Source organism: Salmo trutta, chromosome 7 (genome assembly GCF_901001165.1).
Source record: "Salmo trutta chromosome 7, fSalTru1.1, whole genome shotgun sequence".
In the NCBI taxonomy this organism is placed as follows: Eukaryota; Metazoa; Chordata; class Actinopteri; order Salmoniformes; family Salmonidae; genus Salmo; species Salmo trutta.
This window is the reverse complement of record NC_042963.1, coordinates 19,308,674-19,330,191: the sequence shown is the minus strand read 5'-3', so window position 1 is coordinate 19,330,191 and position 21,518 is coordinate 19,308,674. Positions and strand designations below refer to the sequence as shown.

At 43.3% G+C, this 21,518-nt stretch overlaps 1 protein-coding gene across 2 annotated transcripts in view; it reads left to right on the top strand.

Moving 5' to 3' along the window:
- The window catches only part of LOC115197061 (transcription factor SOX-6-like), a 141,341-nt gene that overhangs the window by 88,361 nt on the left and 31,462 nt on the right, over positions 1-21,518 (top strand). For both annotated transcript variants that reach the window (XM_029758231.1, XM_029758230.1), the window contains exons 5-7: positions 1,620-1,709; positions 15,906-16,078; positions 17,220-17,288. In XM_029758231.1, coding sequence (XP_029614091.1) covers positions 1,620-1,709; positions 15,906-16,078; positions 17,220-17,288 — 332 coding nt within the window. The remainder of the gene's footprint in view (positions 1-1,619; positions 1,710-15,905; positions 16,079-17,219; positions 17,289-21,518) is intronic.

Genomic DNA, 21,518 nt, shown 5'->3' with positions numbered 1-21,518 from the left:
CAATGCTATCTACAGCATTAATGCTGTAAAACAACATGTACAGCATTTTACTGTGCATTTTACAGTGTTTTACTGTTGAGATTACAGAACAGTCTTACAGTGCAGTTATGCACACATAAACACGCACGTTTCCCTCGTACAGCACCTAAGCACGGATGTAGAGTATAATTATTCGATTGTATTTTATTCCCTAAGTGAGTCAATAAATCCTCCCTCTCTGTTTTATGTGAAGCCTAGCAGACTGTGTGTTTAACTCTCATAGTGAGGGAAAGAGTTCAAATTACTACCAAATATAAACAATATCAAGCTAGGCATACTTTCAGTTTGAGATTTTTTTTATTAAACGTTTTATTTAACTAGGCAAGTCAGTTAAGAACAAATTCTTATTTACAATGATGGCCTACCGGGGAACAGTGGCTGCCTTGTTCAGAATGACAGATTTTTACCTTGTCAGCTCGGGGATTCGATCCAGCAACCTTTTGATTACTGGCTCAACGCTCTAACCACTAGACTGTCTGCCTAGTGGTTAGATGACAAACAATCCACAAATTACGCAGGATTTTGACAGCAAAATTGTATCAACTGTCTTGTTATTAGGAATCAGTCTTGGAAATTCCCTGTTTTGAGGATACAGGATGGGAAAGGCTTTTGGAATTACATTTTGAAAACCTCTTTTGTAAGCATTTACGTTCCGTTGCTGTTTGTTATGTGCTGCAAATGGCACCCTATTCCTTGGTCAAAAGTAGTGAACTATGTAGGGAATAGGGCACCATTTGGGACACATCCATTGCCTCCCTTTGTTGACCATTGTTCATGTTGATCCCATGTGATCCCGTGCAGCATGAACTTATTTACAATAATCATAATCCAGTGTAAACATGCTAGGCTTTAATGGGACTGAATAAGGGTATGACTCAAATGGTACCCTATTCCCTATATAGTGCAATTCTTCTTCTTTTTTACCAAGGCCCATAGGGCTCCAGTCAAAAGTAGTGAACTACATAGGGAATAGGGTGCCATTTGAGACACAAGCTAAGTAAATTGTGTTTCCCCCGACAAGGGCCTCATGACCACAATAGCCTACACGCACAAACCTCTCAAACCAAACATTAAGCCATTCACAATGCTCATATGCTTATGAATGCTGGTCCTTTTGTTAGGATCAAGTCTCACAAATGAGCCATTGTCCACTTAACATTTTTTTTTCTAGAAAGCCTTTTGGGGTTTTTTGAATACTGGAAGCGAAAAATGCCATCCTGACTGCTAGACTCCGATCTCATTGAGGAATTAAACTGTTCTCATGGGGTTTACGACTGTGATAGGATCTCTGGAAGATAGACTCATGCACACAGATACACAAAAGCATGTATCCACGAACACACAAGACAGACACACACACAAGCCTCTTAGGGGTTATGTCAGGTGAAAAGTTTAAAACTGGGTGCATAGAGATGAAGGCTAAGCACAATATTCTTGTCTTGCCTCAGAGAAACAAAAAAGTTCCATTGAAAAATTCAGAGTGGTGTATTAGTTCCCATTGCATTCTGCTTAGGGTATAACATGTGCCTTGTTTGAAAGAACCAAGTTACTGACTTGCGTGTTCCTCTCTCCTTCCGTAGAGTCTACCTGTGTGGAGACACTTCTGTCCAGGGACTGGAAAGACAGGAGGGACAGACTGAATGCCAGCGAGCTCCTAGGAGAGGTCAAAGGTGAGACGGCTGTTATTCACAGGCTGCCTCCCAATAATATCTCCTTTCTTCTGAAATGTGCACTCGTTCACAAATCTAAAAGCATTGGATGGAGGAGGTATGGACAAGTGGGTGATGGTACTGGTAGGTCAGAGTTTAATGAATGGAATGGTGGTGTGATATATTGTATATATTAAATGTATACCTACATTCAGATATACACTGAACAAAAATAGAAATGCAACATGCAACAATTTCAAAGATTTTACTGAGTTACAGTTTATATAAGGAAATCAGTCAATTGAAAAAAATGTATTAGGCCCTAATCTATGGATTTCACATGCCTGGGAATACAGATGTGCATATGTTGGTCACAGATACCTTTAAAAAAGAGAGAGGGGCGTGGATCAGAAAACCAGTCAGTATCTGGTGTGACCGTCATTTGCCTCATGCAGCGCAACAAATCTCCTTTGCTTAGAGTTAATCAGGCTGTTGATTGTAGCTTGTGGAATGTTGTCCCACTCCTCTTCAATGGCTGTGCGAATTTGCTGGATATTGGCGGACACTGGAACATGCTGTCGTACACGTTGATACAGAACCCCCCAAACATGCTCAATGGGTGACATGTCTGGTGAGTATGCAAGCCTTGGAAGAACTGGGACATCTTCAGCTTCCAGGAATTGTGTACAGGTCCTTGCGACATACATGGGGCTGTGCATTATCATGCTGAAACATGAGGTGATTGTGGCGGATGAATTTCACTACAATGGGCCTCAGGATCTCGTCACGGTATCTCTGTGCATTGAAATGCCATCGATAAAATGCAATTGTGTTCGTTGTCCGTAGGTTATGCCTGCCCATACCATAACTGGACCGTCACCATGGGGCACTCTGTTCACAATGTTGACATCAGCAAACCACTCTCCCACATGATTCCATCTGCCCGGTACAGTTGAAACTGGGATTCATCTGTGAAGAGCAGCGTTCTCATTTAACGTGTCTAGAACATTAATATGCAATTTTCCTGCTACGCCACCATGTCAATGAATGATTTCAGCTGCAGGCCTATTCCTACACTTTGCAGTTCAAAGTGCATTCTCAGCTCTGTTAAAAATACACTGAAGAAAAACTATGATATTTATCACTGTGACTCAGGAATAACATTAAAACAGAATAATATGCCCCACCAATATTACACAACTAACATGAAAACCCTAATTTAAACTTCTGAAATAGGTCAGATTAGAGAATAGTCAGATTAACTGGTTACTAAAATAGCAATGCAGTTGGCACTCTTTTACTGAGTGCAGAGATGCATTATAGGTAATGAATGTGTAGGGGACTTATGAAATTTTACAGTGTTTTTGGCGCAGCAGAAAGATCAGTATACCCTCAAATCCAGAGGTTGTGAAATCTAATCCCTGGTGGGGTGATATTGAAAATCAGTACTAAGTGATCATGCAAAATGTAATCGTATTGTCATTGATGAAATATTTCTACACAGTTTTAGCTGAACAGTTTACCACTAACATTAAAACACACATACCATTTACTTACTTTGCTTGTAATAGTTTGGGACACATGACCATCACATGACAAAACCAACGGGGGACCATGACACAATGTCCAAAGAATGTCCTAAAAACATCCTCTGCAACCAACTGCAAACTGTACAAAACATCTCCAAGAACGTTCAGGGGTCCTTCATGAAACTTTTACAAATACAATATAACGTAAGAACTTCTTATCAAGACAGAAGATTTCTCCTCTTGCTTGGTGAAAGCTGTTACCAGTATGCATGTATTTATCCATATATATAGGGAAACAGTCTATCCACACACTCTGGTATTTCTCACAATTGGTTGAGCAGTAAACCTTTTCCTGTCCAGGTTGTAATTGTAACTTTGAGTACATGTTCAAAAAAGCTGTCCACTTTCTGTTTGTATGCGTCAGCAATAACTTTTATGAGCCTATAAATGAGGTGGGGTCAATGTACTTGGTATTTTTTTGGTATTGGTATTCTATTAGACGTTTAATTAGACTTTAGTGTGGCTTTTGACATTATCGATCATAGTCGGCTGATGGAAAAAAGTATGTGTAATGACTTTACATCCCTTGCTATATTGTGAATAAAAGTAACCTGTCTAACAGAACACAGAGGGTGTTCTTTAATGGAAGCCTGTCCAACATAATCCAGGTAGAATCAGGAATTCCCCAGGGCAGCTGTCCAGGCCCCTTACATTTTTCAATCTTTACTAACGACATGCCACTGGCCTTGAGTAAAGCCAGTGTGTCTATGTATGCGGATGACTCAACACTATAGGCGTCAGCTACTACAGCGAGTGAAATCACTGCAACAATTAACAAAGAGCTGCAGTTGGTTTCAGAATGGGTGGCATGGAATAAGTTAGTCCTAAATATAAAAAAAACTAAAAGCATTGTATTTGGGACAAATCATTCACTAAACCATAAACTTCAACTAAATCTTGTAATAAATAATGTGGAAATTAGCAAGTTGAGGTGACTGAACTGCTTGGAGTAACCCTGGATTGTAAACTGTCATGGTCAAAACATGTTGATACAACAGTAGTTAAGATGAGAAGAAGTCTGTCCATAAAAAAGCTTACTCTGCCTTCTTAACAACACTATCAACAGGGCATGTCCTACAGGTTCTAATTTTGTTGCACCTGGACTAGTGTTCAGTTGTGGTCAGGTGCCACAAAGAGATACCTAGGAAAATTACAATTGGCTTAGAACAGGGCAGCACGGCTGGCCCTTAAATGTACACGGACAGCTAACATTAATAATATGTATGGAAATCTCTCATGGCTCAAATTGGAAGAGAGATTGAATTCATCACTACTTGTTTTTGTAAGAAGTGTTGACATGTTGAATGCACAGAAGTGTCTGTTTAAACTACTAGCACACAGCTCGGACACCCATGCATACCCCATAAGACATGCCACCAAAGGTCTCTTCACAATCCCCAAGTCAAGAACAGACTCTGGGAGGCGCACAATATTACATAGAGCCATGGCTACATGGAAGCACCTGCCGATATGACTGGGCAATAATCAAGATGAGATAAAACTAGAGCCTGCAGGACTTGCATTGTGGAGTGTGGTGTCAAATAAGCAGAGTATCTCTTTATGACGGACAGACCTCTCCCCATCTTTACAATCATTGAATCAATATGTTTTGACCATGACAGTTTACAATCCAAAGTTATTTCGGCTTCTCAACTTGCTCAACAGCCACATTATGCATTATCAGATTCATCTAAGGTCTAGAATTTAGGAAACGATTTGTGCCAAATACAATTGTTTTCGAGATGTTCAGGATTAGTTTATTACTGGCCACCCATTCTAAAACTAACTCCAACTCTTTGTTTAGGGTTGCAGAGATTTCACTAACTGTGGTTGCTGACATGTATAGTGTTGAATCATCAACATGCACAAGCTTTGTTTTAATGCTAGTGGTTGGTCATTAGTAAAAATAGAAAAGAGTAGAGGGCCAAGAGAGCGCCCCTGCGGTACACCATACTTTACATGTTTAACATTAGAGAAGCTTCCATTAAAGAAAAATCATCTGTGTTCTATTAGATAGACAGGTCTAAATCCACAATATGGCAGACGTTGAAAAGTCATAACACATATTTTTTCAATAACAGGTTATGGTCAATAATTTCAAAGGTTGCATTACAGCTCTCACAATCTTATTATTATCCATTTCTTTCAACCAATCGTCAGTAATTTGTGTCAGTGCAGTACATATGTGCCCTTCTCTATAAGCATGATGAAAGAGAAATAGCATTGTATCTGGTCAAACAAATACATTTTTTAAAGTTTGCTAAGAGTTGGCAGTAAGCTGATTGGTCGGCTGTTAGAATCAAAGGATGCTTTACCATTCTCGGGTAGCGGAATGACTTTGGCTTCCCTCCAGGTCTGAGGATAGACATTTTTTTTCTCATTTTTCTCCAGATTGATTAAAGATGTGAAAAATAGCAGTGGTAATATAGTCTGCTACCATCCTCAGTAGCTTGATATCTAAGTTGTCAAACCACACCGACTCTTAAATTACAAAATTCATTATTAGGTATTTTATGCATGAATATGATGACTCACAGTTTATTGTTGGCATTTCTTTCCTAAATTTGCCTACTTTGCCAATGAAATAGTAATTAAAGTAATTGTCAACAAAAGGTTTTGTGATAAATGAGCCATCTGATTCAATGAAAGATGGAGTTGAATTAGTCTTTCTACCCATAATTTCATTTAAACTATTCCAAAGATTTTTTCCATCATACTTTATAAAATGTATCTTGGCTTCACAATACTATTTCATATTCATTCATTTTTTTTTTAATAGTCACATCATTTCTCAATTTACAGTAAGTTTGCCAATCAGATGTGCAGCCAGACTTTTTCACCATTCCTTTTGCCTTGTCCCTCTCAAGCTTTTCAATTCTTCATCAATCCACGGGGCCTTTACAGTTCTAACAGTCAGTTTCTTAATAGGTGCGTGCTTATTAATAACAGGAAGAAACAATTTCATAAATGCACCAAGTGCAGCGTCTGGATGCCCCTCATTACACACACAGCTTATCAGAGATAGACATACATGGAGGGAAACAAAACGAACAGACAAAGAATGAAAAGAACGTTGTTCGGATAATAGTCAATAAAGCACTCGTGAGTGTCACTTGATGTGTGTGATGGTTTGTGTGTGATGTGGGACTGAAGCTTGGCCCTCTCACTTGGTCTGATATGCAAAGAAAACAAATCTGAGCACGGGCCTAGGAAAGCTAAACGATTGTAGCGTGTCGTGTTCAATTCAAAGTCACGTTCATTGTGAAGATTCAGATCATGAAGTACTAGCTTGTGAATATACACAGGTGGAGGAGCGATACGTAGAATTGCACACAGGCCCGTTTAAGCGGACGGGATCTACTTTAGGTGTTGCTAACTTGAATACCTTATCAATTACCGGAATTTCCGGACTATTGAGCGCACCTGAATATAAGCCACACCCACTGAATTTAAAAAATAATATTATTTTGAACATAAATAAGCCGCACATGTCTATAAGCCGCAGGTGCCTACCGGTACATTGAAACAAATTCACTTTACACAGGCTTTAACGAAACACGGCTTGTAACAAAAATAAATAGGCTTTAACGAAACACGGCTTGTAACAAAAAATAAAAAAATAGCAGTAAACAGTAGCCTACCAAGAAAGTCATTGCTCCAGACCAAGCTCCCGTGCAGCAGCTCTATTTCCTTTTCCAACAGCCAGATCAATCGCCTTCAACTTGAAAGCTGCGTCATATGCATTTCTCCGTGTCTTTGCCATGATGAGGATGACTACCGTAATTAGAATGATGGGAAGTTTGAGAGCGCTCGATTTAATCTAAACAGTAAACAAAAAAGTTGTTTGACCTTAACCCGTTCGGCAATTTCATTGGTCTAATGAAAGCTTCATGCCGCCAAAAAACTGAGCACGAATGTGTTTTTATTTTTTATTTTTTTAAAGCGGGAAAAATCCATATATTAGCCGCGTCATTGTTTAAGCCGCGAGGTTCAAAGCATGGGAAAAAAGTAGCGGCTTATAGTCCGGAAATTACGGTATGCTTTTTCTCTCTCTCTTTCTCACACACACAGACATACAGACAAACACACCCTCAAATACAACACAGATATATTGACCCCTACAAACACACACACAGGCACACACACAGAGAGAGAAATGCATCATCGTCCTTTAGTTGGCGAAGGCACAAGGTCTACATATTAAGACCCACAGCATGTTGATGGAGAAATCAAAAAAGTGCTTTAGTGTGGTTATAGGTTAACATCTATTCTATACATGCTTATAGGATTGGCTGTGAGGCTGTACATTGTATGAAAACTGACTTACAGAGATGACAATATGTTTTACAGAGTGTTTTATAGCCTTGATTATGTGGGATACACACACACACACACACACACACACACACACACACCCATGTTGGACAGGAATACTTTGATTTGAAACCGTTCCCTTTTATTTCACCATATTCTGGGCCTCCTCAGTGTCTGAGTGACTGCAGGCTCTGTCCAGACACACTTATAACATCTGATCAAATTATTAGAAACCACAGGCAAAAAAAAAATGATATCCAGCTGAATAATCATACAAAACTCTAAAAACATGCTACACAACACGTTCTGGACATTTATATGCGCTGGTTTTGAAAAACCCTCCTGGCTTTAACATTACGGCGCTGTGTCCCAAATGGCACCCTATCCCCTACACAGTGCACTACTTATGATCAGCGGCCTGTGGGTCCTGGTCAAAAGTTGTGCACTATATGGGGAATGCAGTAAAGGTGCCATTTAGGACTCAACCCATGATGAAATATCTGAGTCCAGCCCTCTCATTCCTCATCAATCTACTCCTTGTTAGCGGCACTCACACACTGAAAGCGTCATTTATATTGGCCCCTTAGAAATGGCAAGCATTTCCTCAGTGGAAAGCGTAAAAAAAAATGCACAGAAACGCTCCTGAGTGGGAACGGGACTGACATTGAGCCTCCTCACTTCAACTCATGTTTAAGCAGCTGGAGCTGTCTCTCTCTCCCTCTCCCTTTTTCCTCATGTATACTCTCTCTCCCTCTTATCTCTCACTTACTCTCTCTCTCTCTCTCTCTTTCTCTCTCGCTCTCTCCCGTGCAGTTCAAATCAAATCAAATGTAATTTGTCACATGCGCCGAATACAACAGGTGTAGTAGACCTTACAGTGAAATGCTGACTTACAAGTCCTTAACCAACAATGCTTTGAGAAGTAAACCAAAAAAATAAGTGTTAAGTAAAAAATAGATATGTTAAAAATAGCAAATGGTTAAAGAGCAGCAGTAGCGAGGCTATATAACGGTAGCGAGGCTATATACAGGGGGTACCGGTACAGAGTCAATGTGCGGGGGCACCGGTTAGTCGAGGTATTTGAAGTAATATGTACATGTACTGTATGTAGAGTTAAAGTGACTATGCATAGATAATAATCAGAGAGTAGCAGCAGAGTAAAGGAGGGAGTGAGGGGGGGGGGTAGCCATTTGATTAGCTGTTCAGGAGTCTTCTGGCTTGGGGGTAGAAGCTGTTAAGAAGCCTTTTGGACCTAGACTTGGCGCTCCGGTACCGCTTGCCGTTGCTGGCCATATAGCCTTAAACCTGAGTCATATTCATTAGTGTAAAATGTAGCAAAATGAAAACTAGTGTTTCTTATTGGACAAGATCAGGTAGACCCTCCATGATTCAGTAAATGTTATTCCATTTGGTGCCTGAATACAACCCTGGTCCCATCAGAGGGAGCAACATTATGGTATTTTCCCACACAGTGCAAATATGTGGGCTGCATTCAGTAGGGCACAACGCTGTGGAACATTCAGATAGAAATATGTAGTATAGAACAGATATGCCTCTCTGACATGTAGAATAAGGAATCGTGTAAGCTCTATTCACTACATTTCTATCTGCACCCTGCGGAAAGCAATGCCGGTCTATCCCCCAACTCCACAGGAAGCGACTATATGGACTCTCCACATGCACACACACACACTCTCTCTCGCTCTCTCTACACAGAGCGCTCTCTGTTCCACCAGCTGTGTCCTCTCTCCAAAACACTGTGATTAATTTCAAACGGCCGACTCACTTCTTAATGGCTGACATGGAACGGGGCCTAACCACTGAGATAGATAGGTAGGTAGGTAGGTAGGTAGGTAGGTTACGTTAGGTTATTTTAAAATTTTAGCCTCCACAAATCTGATATTTTCACCGATTTTTCCTCCTGTCGGCCTGACAAAATCTGTGCTAGAAGTATCTGTTAAATTCAGTCTACTGTACCACTCTTGGGTTTTTAATGTGTGCTGTTTTGTTTTTTATTGATAAACATTTGGGGCTGGGAAGGAACCTGTGCAGTTGAGGTTCATTGACTTACATGTATCGAAGAGGTGTGCTCATATGAAAAAGGTGCATATCATCAAGAGTTCCTCAGCTCGGCTCCCAGTTGAAACATTGTGTTAGTTGTGACAGATGGGGCGGACATGTTGGTTTTTGTGTAGCGCCATGGTACCAGGTGTCAGGGTCCTTTTGCTGTGTGCTACTGAAGGGAGGTTAGTCATAACGGGGAATGCAGTGAGCCGACACACACAGGAGTTCCTTTGACATGACGATGATCCACCAACATGCTCATTTCATCATCATCACATTTGAGATCATTTAGCAGACACTCTTATCCACAGCGACTTAACGTCTGTGAAGGTGGGACAACCAGCCATAGTAAGAAACAAAGTACAGGACGACATGGTATGTACAGTGTGTGTGTGTGTGTGTGTGTGTGTGTTTGTGTGTGTCTTTGTTTGTTTGTGTGTGGATTAAAGTTTACATGGTTTTCCATTTTCAAATGTATTAAGGCAAAATTGGTCAAGGCTCTCTTGTTGTTTTGGCGCGGGGAGCAAAAGAGTCAAGAGAGGGAGAGAAAGAAAGGTAATTGGTCCCTGGTTTGGCTTGTAAATTCAACAGGTATGACACTTCATCCATAATCCTGATGGATGGTTAGTTAAAAGGCAGAAATTATTATTATTATTGTCAGCTATATTTAATGAATGTCTAGCATGTGTTATTGCACATGGCATAATAAATACATATATATGTATATGCATGTATATTATTGTCCTGTGACTGCACCTGGCATTGAAATATTCACTTTAGGGAATGTGTGGTGCACAGGGGTGTGTGTGTGTGTGTGTGTGTGTGTGTGTGTGTGTGTGTGTGTGTGTGTGTGTGTGTTTGTGTGTGTGTGTGTGTGTAACCCATTGGAAATGGCTAGCTAGTTAGCGGTGCGCACTAGTAGTATTTCAATTGACGACGACCTTGAAATTGTTGCTTCCCTTGTTCTGAGTAATAGGTAACGATGCTTCATGGGAAACAGTTCAGAGGGTCCCTGGGACAAGCCCAGGTCAAGGCAAGGAGAAGGACAGACAGAAGGAAGACCGTTACGTTGATGCTGTTAACCCAGATTACTCAGTTGGGCTCTGCCCAGCTGATGGGGTTGCTGCGGAGACGGAGGAGGTCAAAGCGGGAGGAGTGTGACCGGTGTGAAATGGCTAGCTAGTTAGAGGTGTACGCTAGTAGTGTTTCAATTGGTGAAGTCACTCACTCTGAGACCTTGAAGTATTTGGTTCCCTTGCTCTGTAAGGGCTGCAGCTGTTGTGGAGTGATAGATAGTGGATCTTCTGTTGTCAATGTGTTCAGAGGGTCCCTGGTTGAGCCCAGGTTGGGGCAAGGAGAGGGAGGGAAGCAATATTGTTATGCGTGTGTGTGTGTGTGTGTGTGTGTGTGTGTGTGTGTGTGTGTGTGTGTGTGTGTGTGTGTGTGTGTGTGTAGGGGGTGTTGGTTGGGGGGTGATTGAGTAGGTTGATTGTCCAACACCAATTGTGTGTGTACACTACTGGTCAAAAGTGTTAGAACACGCAGTCATTCAAGGGTTTTTCTTTATCTTTACTATTTTCTACATTGTAGAATAATAGTGAGGACATCAACACTATGAAATAACACATATGGAATCATGTAGTATCCAAAACAGTGTTAAACAAATCTAAATATATTTTAGATTTGAGATTCTTCAAATAGCCACTCTTTGCCTTGATGACAGCTTGGCACACTCTTGGCATTCTCTCAACCAGCTTCGACCATGAAGGCCTGATTCACACAGTCTCCTCTGAAAAGTTGATGTTGAGATGTGTCTGTTACTTGAACTCTGTGAAGCATTTCTTTGGGCTGCAATTTCTGAGGCTGGTAACTCTAATGAACTTATCCTCTGCAGCAGCGGTAACTCTGGGCCTTCCATTCCTGTGGCGGTCCTCATGATAGCACTTGATGGTTTTTGAGACTGCATTTGAAGAATCTTTCAAAGCTCTTGAAATGTTCCACATTGACAGACCTTCATGTCTTGAAGTGATGATGGACTGTCGTTTCTCTTTGCTTATTTGTTATATATGTTCTTGCCATAATATGGACTTGGTCTTTTACCAAATAGGGCTATCTTCTGTATATCACCCCTACCTTGTCACAACACAACTGATGGGCTCAAATGCATTAAGAAGGAAAGAAATTCCACAAATGAACTTTTAAGAAGGCACACCTGTTAATTGAAATGCATTCCAGGTGACTACCTCGTGAAGCTGGTTGAGAGAATGCCAAGAGTGTGCAAAACTATTAAGGCAAAGGGTGGCTACAAATATTAAATATATTTTGATTTGTTTAACACTTTTTTGGTTACTACATGATTCCATATGTGTTGTTTCATAGTTTTTATTTCTTCACTATTATTCTACAATGTAGAAAATAGTACAAATAAAGAAAAACCCTTCATTGAGTAGGTGTCCTAAAACTTTTGACTGGTAGTGTATGTGTGTGTGTGTGTGTGTGTGTATGTGTGTGTGTGTATGTGAGTGTGTGTATGTGAGTGTATGCAAGTGTTTAGGGGGACTGCTGACTGGAAAGCTGGAAAGCTGAAGGCTCAATCCCAATTCCGTCCCTTAGCCCTCCCTCTCCATTTTGCGAGATCCCACGAGCCGCGTAGATTCGGAGTAGTGTTCCAATTAACTTTGAGCAAGGGGACTGACCACAGCACCCCTGAGGGGCCCCTGTGTTGAGGATCAGCATGGCGGATGTGTTGTTACCTACCCTTACCACCTGGGGGCAGCCCGTCAGGAAGTCCAGGATCCAGCTGCAAAGGGAGTGGTTTAGTCCCAGGGTCCTTAGCTTATTGATGAGCTTTGAGGGCACTATGGTGTTGAATGCTGAGCTGTAGTCAATGAATAGCATTCTCACATAGGTGTTCCTTTTGTCCAGGTGGGCAAAGGCAGTGTGGAGTGCAATGGAGATTGCATCATCTGTGGATCTGTTGGGGTGGTTTGCAAATTGGAGTGGGTCTAGGGTTTCTGGGATGATGGTGTTGATGTGAGCCATAACCAGCCTTTCAAAGCACTTCATGGCTACAGACGTGAGTGCTACGGGTTGGTAGTTGTTTAGGCAGGTTACCTTAGTGATCTCGGGCACATGGACTATGGTGGTCTGCTTAAACATGTTGGTATTTCAGACTCGGACAGGGAGAGGTTGAAAATGTCAGTGAAGACACTTGCCAGTTGGTCAGCGCATGCTCGGATTACACGTCCTGGTAATCCGTCTGGCCCTGCAGCCTTGTGAATGTTGACCTGTTTAAAGGTCTTACTCACATCAGCTGCGGAGAGCATGATCACACAGTCTTCCAGATCAGCTGGTGCTCTCATGCATGTTTCAGTGTTATTTTCCTTGAAGCGAGCATAGAAGTAATTTAGCTCGTCTGGTAGGCTTGTGTCACTGGGAAGCTCTCGGCTGTGCTTCCCTTTGTAGTCTGTAATGGTTTGCAAGCCCTGCCACATCCGACAAGCATCAGAGCCGGTGTAGTACGATTCGATCTTAGTCCTGTATTGATGCTTTGCCTGTTTGATGGTTCGTTGGAGGGCATAGTGGGATTTCTTATAAGCTTCCAGGTTAGAGTCCCGCTCCTTGAAAGCGGCAGCTCTAGCCTTTAGCTCAGAGCGGATGCTGCCTGTAATCCATGGTTTCTTGTTGGGGTATGTACGTATGGTCACTGTGGGGACGATGTCATCGATGCACTTATTGATGAAGCCAATGACTGATGTGGTGTACTCCTCAATGCCATCGGAGGAATCCCGGAACATATTCCAGTCTGTGCTAGCAAAACAGTCCTGTAGCTTAGCATCGGCTTCCTCTGAACACTTTTTTATTGATCTAGTCACTGGTGCTTCCTGCTTTAATTTTGCTTGTAAGCAGGAATCATGAGGATAGAATTATGGTCAGATTTGCCAAATGGAGAGTGAGGGAGAGCTTTGTATGCGTCTCTGTGTGTGGAGTATAGGTGGTCCAGAGTTCTTTTTCCTCTGTTTGCACATTTAAGATGCTGATAGAAATTTGGTAAAACGGATTTAAGTTTCCCTTAATTAAAGTCCCCGGTTACTAGGAGCGCCGCCTCTGCGTGAGCGTTTTCTTGTTTGCTTATGGCGGAATACGACTCATTCAATGTTGTCCTAGTGCCAGCCTCTGACTGTGGTGGTATGTAAACAGCTACAAAGAATACAGATGCAAACTCTCTAATGGTAGGTAGTGTGGTCTTACAGCTTACAGCACATTGTTGTTCTGCTGTTCTCAGTTGTTGCTCATATGGTAGTAAGTACGTATTTGTCGCATGAGAAATATATGGAAAGCTATTACTGTCGCCAGTATAGGCATTGTGAAAAACACAAGGCTTGTGGTCAATGAATTGTGGTATCTATTTTCAGTTTCTGATGTGTGTGAGTGATGTAGTGATGTCCCATTCCCTAGGCCTTATTTAGCTCTCCACTAGTTGCTCTGTTATGAGTGCCACTCTCCCACCAAGGGACAGGGGCGGGGGCGGGGGGGGGGGGGGGGGGGGGGTATTGGGATTGAGCCACACGTGCAGCTCCTTGGTTGATCTCTATGCAGCCTGGCGGTAACATCATTATCAGAGATTTGCTGTCTGTGTTTGATATGATTGGACCTTGTCCTAATTTATTTACTTGTAACTGACTTGCCTTTTGTAATTACCCCTGAGGGGATAAATACAGTTTTATTGAATTGAAAGATGAATTTAGCATCAGAGCTAGTATGGCTAACTAGCCATTTAGCATCAGAACTAGCATGGCTAATTAACCATTTAGCGTCAGCGCTAGCCTACAATGCTAGACTGTTCCGCTAGTCTTTTCTGCTAGCCTTCTCTGCTAGCCAGTGCTAGCCTTTCTGTTGGTTACATTCCACTAGCTGTTGGAAATAATATATTTGAGCAGTGAGCAAACATGCATTTATCTTGTGTTTTTTTGCTTTGATGAGAATATAACAACATTGGAAACAGAGCACTTTGAATTAAGAAAGGATAAGAGTGATTAAAGGGGGAGCGGGGAGAGTGGAAGAAGGGAGGGAGGAGAAGGAAAAATGGAAGAGAATACAAACGAAAGAGAGGAATCGGCCAGAGAGAAAATAGACTCACAAGTTAATTTTGGGAAAGTATTGGCGAAAACAAGGGAAGAGAGGAGTGTGAGTGAGCCGAGAAAGTGAGCGAAAAAAATGAAGAGAGGAAACAGTCGCCTTTGATATATGCAGACCTAGGCTTTATCCCTAATGGCACCTTATTCCCTACATAGTGCACTATTTTGGCCAGAGCCCTATGGGCCCTAGTCATAGTCAAAAGTAGTGCACTTTGGGACAGATACTTAGTGTGTAGCAGAGGGGACAGACTTGGCTCCTGTACAGTACAGCTCCACTAGACTACAATAAAGGGCCTGATAGTATGCAGCTATTGTAAGGGCCACCCTGCACTCTCCATCCATGGCCTCAGGGCAAGACCCTACACGCATGCTTACACAAACACACGCATGCATGCAGAAACGCATGCATCTTATACACAAACACACACACACACACACACACAACCCCACACACAGCCCTGGGTCAGGCTCCTTTATATTGAAACTGGTAGTGGATGACGTCAATTCCCCCTGGGCTTCATCCATCCTCAGGCTTCTATCATTACAGCAAAAGGTTCATAAAGGGTGCGTCCGTAATGGAATCCTATTCCCTAGACAGTCCACAACATTTGACAAGAGCCCCATGGGCCCTGGTCAAAAGTAGTGCACTACATAGGGAATAGGGTGCCGTTTGGGACGCAGACAAATCAAGTTACAGTAGATGGAACAGAGAGTCATCAAGTATATTCCACTCTTGGGGTTATTGTAGATACGCTATTACTATAGTTAGTTCGTCTGGATAAAGCTATTGATATTAGCCTGCAATTCAATAGCATACATACTGTGTGTAATTAATAAAGGGAAAGGTATTACTCTTTACTTGGAAATACATTGTAGTCAAGTACCAGGATGAAAGCATTGATGAATGCATGGGGATGCAGACCAACTGTAGGAAGCAGAGGTCAGGGCAACTCAAGTGGCACGATTTGTAGATGAATGGAATATAACAAATTGAAGATGATCATGAATACATTTATATCTCACTTATATGACAGCGATTTCGTCGACATTTCCACCCCCCCCCCTCTCCTTCTCCCTCCATCCTTCTAACCCCCACTCTCGCTCTCCGTCAGGTACCCCAGAGAGTTTGGAGGAGAAGGAGCGTCAGCTTTCGACCATGATTGGCCAGCTCATCAGCCTGCGGGAGCAGCTCCTGGCGGCCCACGACGAGCAGAAGAAGATGGCCGTCTCACAGATGGAGAAACAGAGGCAGCAAATGGAGCTGGCCCGTCAGCAGCAGGACCAGGTGTGAGGGAGGGAGGGAGGGAGGGAGGGAGAGAGAGAGAGAGAGAGAGAGATTGTTTGGACAAGTACTTTATTCCCATCACCCCATTATGAGACAACATTCCATCACAAAAGAAAAGTGAGTGTGATTAATAGACAGATTTCTAAATTGGCCTGCTATTTAGCTGTTCAGACATGACGGGGTAATGACCTATATTGACGCCACTGAGAAGCCTTGCCTAAATGAATCTTGACACATGTTCGGATGAGTGACGTCCCTTAATGGACAGCCTGTAATTATATAAATACAAATATATATCAAATAACTTTTCAAAAATGGGGCAGCTGTTTTGTATTCTCGTTGAGTGAATATACACTCCGCTTTTGGATAATTGCAACTGTCTGTCACTGCCTAGGCTCCGCCCCTGGCGACAGGTAGCCAAGGAGGAGGCAGGCTTGTGTCAGTCAGGGTCGTAAACATGTCAATCTCACTGCTTCACTGTTGACTGATAGCGTCGCTTGAGCACGTGTTACTGACAGTGTTGATTTGGGTTATATAACCCGCTCTGTTCTCTCTTGTCTCCCAATATTTCCGTCTTTGTCAAATTGTTGGACTCGCCCAGTCTCAGCCCTTTCCCTCCTGTTGCTTCTCATGTTTCTCACTGAAGTATCCCGTCTCTATCTTCTGTCACCTAATGTCAAAAATAAAGATTTGTTCAAGCTTAAATTCTCTTCTTTCCCGCCATCTCATCGCTTTTGTCTCGCTCTGTTCTTTCATGTCTCGTTCTGGTCTCACTCTGTTCTTTCATGTCTCGTTCTTGTCTCACTCTGTTCTTTCATGTCTCATTCTTGTCTCACTCTGTTCTGTCTGTCTTGTGTGCCTAGTCTTGCTATGTTCAAACTCAAAACTCTCACCTTTTGCCTGTCACTCTGCATCTCCTCTTTTGTCCACTCCAACGCATCATTGACGTCTCATTATTGTCTAATTGTCTCGTCCTTGTCTCACTCTGCTCCGTCTCCCCCAGATTGCTATGTTCAAACTTAAAACCCGAGCTTTCAAAGGGATGTCTGCGTGTTATTCCCTCTCTTCTGGCGTTTGTCGACGCCTCACGTCTAATTTTCCTCACCCGTGTCTCATGTCTGCCTCACTCCTGCCCCTCCAGATTACGAGGCAGCAGCAGCAGCTCCTGCAGCAGCAGCATAAGATCAACGTTCTCCAGCAGCAGATACAGGTCAGTGGCCACTGCTTACCGTGGCCGCGCTCATTCTCCTCCACCTTAGTCATGTGTTCACACACACGTATGCATACACGCACGCACGCACACACACACACACACACACACACGATGGCCCCTGTAATTGACCTGTTTATGGGATGAATTGCTGGGTCATTGATCATGCCTAGATCAATGCACTGTCCCTGGGGTTCCTACCAGCGGCTTCTCTCTGCTACCTCTTCCATTTATCAACATCTTTTTCCCTTCCTTTCTCCACACTTTCATTCCTCTAAGTCGCTCAGTCATACTGGTCATCCATTTTTCTCTAGCTACTTGCTACCCCCCCCCCCCACTCCATGTCTCTCTCCTCTTTGACTCTCACCTATATCCAACTCTTTTCTCCTTCATTCTCGTTCCTTCTGTCGTAACGCGTGACAGAGTTCTCGCTCATATTCCCTCTTCACCAGACTAGAACTTTTCCCACGGACCCGTCTTCGCCGCTGGCGCTGACTGGTTGCAGAGACACTGACCCAGACAGCGAGCCATAGGGGAGCTTCTTCCCTCTCACACACCCCAGTAAAGGCTCACCGTGGCTGGGGAAGGCAGTGAGCCAGGGTCCCTTGTGCTCTGTTGCTCTGGAGGTGTTCTGCTTTTAATAAACCACAGATCTGAGTTCATTAGGACCGGCTCTCTGGAGAGTCTGTGTGTGACAGTAAAACGACTAGTCTTTATGATCACATGGCCTCAATGTGTCCTTAGGCTACAGTTTGTTTTGGTGTTGTTGAGAGAAGTAACGTGTTGGCACGTCTGCTGCTGTTGAGAAGTGCAAACATAATCGGCAGACCTCGGTTCAAATGCTGTTTTGAAATCTTTCACACTTTGAAAGATTTGAGCATTCGCTTTAGTCTGGCTGGAGTGTGAAGTGGGTGGGGTTTTTACACTTTTCAGACTTTTCTATTGGTTCCATTGTAGCAGGCAAGCTCAGTCTAGCTCAGATTAGTAATTGAACCCATGTCTGGCATACAGTGCCTGTCAATGCGTTGTAAATATTCTTAAACATGCTAAGTCCTTTGGAAAGAGCTAAGTAAGCTTTGGTTGCTGTGTACAATGAATGCCCTTGTGTGTCTTGAACAGTGATTAGGAATAATCAATTATGATGATTATTATTATTATTATCACTAGTTTCTACCGATAGTGACTCTAGTGTAGTGTAATAGGGGATAACGAGTATAGGGGAATTACGTTCATTGACTTCTAACGCAATGCATTTCATACAAACAGCGGCCGATGCTTCGTCAGGAAATGAAAGCTTATTCGGGTCCATGAAAATCACTGTGTAAAACGTGTCACTATTAGAAAGAACATTATTCTAATGGTAGGAGTAGGACCACTCCTAGTCTATTCTCGAAGTAGCCTATATATGTATTAGAATCTTAACTCCAGCTGTTGAACACAATGCCTTGAAATATGGATTCACTTTAGAGCCCGGCCGCTGGGGTCCTGGCTGTTTATGCAGTGTTGAAAGTGTTTTGGCCTTAAACATACATGCAGCCCGTCTGCTTCTACTGATCGACTCCAGACCCGCTTCTTCTTCTAGGCTACTGGGGACCAATGCTCTAAAGGGACTGACCGAGGGCTACTGTTTGGGGTTCATACCCCGGGCCCGCGTCCCAAATGGCACCCTCTTCCCTATACAGTGCACGACATAGGGAGTGGGTTGCCGTTTGGGACGCGGGCCTACGCTGTGCTTCTGGGGGAGACGGCGTTTTGCAGCATTTTGATGAGATCAACATGATCCTGTGTGTTAAACGATGTTCCCCCGGGTTCATGTCTGTACTTCCCAGATTGGAGTAAATGAAATGACCAAGTTCTAAATCCATAGCATTTTGGAGGAATGGAAATGACCCAACTTTTCCCTTTTCGTGAATCCAAAAATACAACCGCTTTATGTCGAAGTTGTTTTCCTTTTTCTGGTTGTAATGGAGTTTTTACCAGTCTTGCACTTTATTATGAGGGAGAGCCGAGTTCAAAGTGACACTGGTTTCCTGTAATGTGGTTTTTAAATGGCCTGTAGAAACAGCAGGGAACTTCCAAGGGTTAAAGGAAAGCTTCCGACAGCCTCATGGTGAAAGATTTGGTTACACACACACACACACACTCTGGGTGAGTGAGGGTGCCCCTTCCTTTGTTCGTCACGGTGGTTGACAGGCATGTGTCTTTGTTAAGTGATCCCTTAATGTGTCTCATGTTATCTTCATTTCCGGAGGGCCACAGAGGCAGGCCCAGGCCACAGAGGCAGGCCCAGACCACAGAGGCAGGCCCAGACCACAGAGGCAGGCCCAGACCACAGAGCCCGGGCGAAAGATAACGGGCCTAATTAATGACTGCAAACCCACACTTCATTCTGTCCCCCTCAGTTCTTCAATTATCTCCTCTTGCTTTCATTTTTCCCCCCCCTCTTTTTTTTACTCCTCATCCCTCCCTTGTTCTTCACCTCCTCTTGTCAGAAATGTATCTGCTCCTTGCCTTTGAGCGCTCCTCACCTCAGCTGATTTGTTCCTCTTCTCGACGTTAATGTTTTTCCCATTGGCTTCTTTTTAGATTCCTGATCAAGCCATTTTCCACTTTTTACCTCCACACCTTCTCCTCTCGCACGTCACGCTCACTTCACTTTTCAAATGTTTTCTTTCTTCACCTTTTTATGTTCTAAAATGTCTTGTTCAATAACCAGTATAAGAATTGCTGGCGTGAGGTGAAGTCTGCACTGTTAGTCCACTGAAGTTGTGTTAAGACCTAATGGTACACACAAATGGCCAATAGATATCACCTCAGCAAGCAGTACTGGACATAATGGCTCGGAAAGCCAGTGGCCAACTGTAATGTCGAAACAAATTCAGCAGCTATGGAAAATGACAGGAATTAAAGTGTGAGCCATCATGGTGATTGGCTGGTAAGGGATTTGTCTGGAGCTAATGTTGCTGGCAATGCGCACAGAGGATATTTACACTTGTTAGGGAAATGAGTAACACACATTTGTGAAACACCATTTCGGATTGGATAAATATGATTTCAGATATAAACTTACAGCGGTGTTTCCCAGTCCTGATCCCGTGGAGCCGAAGGGGTGCTAACACACCTGATTGAAATGTGTAATCAAAGGCTTGATGATGATTTAAATCAACGTGTGCCTCTTTGGGCCCCCGCGAACCAGGAGTTGGAAACACTGACTTAGAATATTTTTTAAAAGCTACTGATATGAATCTGTGGGTGTAAAGCATACAAACAGTAACTCTGCCTACCAGCCTAAACTAGACCCCCCCAAAAATGCAGACGGACAGGAATCTATCTCGTAGACACATATGCGCACTCGCTCTCTCTTTCTCCAACTCTCCCTCCCTCTTTCTTTCTCTTCATTTTTCTCACTCCCCCCTCTCACATACACATTCACACTTTCTCAGTCCCCAACCTTACACACACACACACACACACACACACACACACACACACACACACACACACACACACACACACACACACACACACACACACACGTTACTGCCCCCACCTCCCACCCCACCCTTTACACAGTAGGACCATTAATACCACGTATGCATGTGTGCATGTGTGTGTCTGCGTGTGTGTACGTGTGTGTGTGTGTCTGGTGGGTAGTTGGGGAAGGGGGCCCTATGTTTTTCTTATGGCTGGGGGAGAGCAGGGCAGTCCATTCATCCCTCTCCTAGCAGCTCTCTCTCCCCCCTAGAAGAAGGCCTGCGCTTTGTGTTTGCACTGGTGGAGGGGAGTCTAGGCACTCCCAGAGGAACACAATGAATGGACCATTCAGTCCCACTCCCCCCCCCTCCACATGGACACGCAGACTCGTTTTTCTTCTCCCGTCGTTCTCGCCCTGGTCTCTCGGTGATGTCACAAGACGTGTGTGTGTGTGTGTGTGTGTGTGTGTGTGTGTGTGTGTCTTTGTGTCTGGGCCTCCTGTGTGTGCAGTGAGAGGGAACCTTATAGGGCCTTCCGAGAGATGGCAATCAAGAAAAACGCTCCGCAGTCTTTGAGAGAAGCACACACACACACACACACACACAGACAGACAGACAGACAGACAGACAGACAGACAGACAGACAGACAGACAGACAGACAGACACAGTCAAGGCCGGGTTGTTTGCGTCTGCTCTCGTGTTCACCCATGCTCTTTGAGTTGACACCCTAGAGACACACCACTCATTTAACAAATT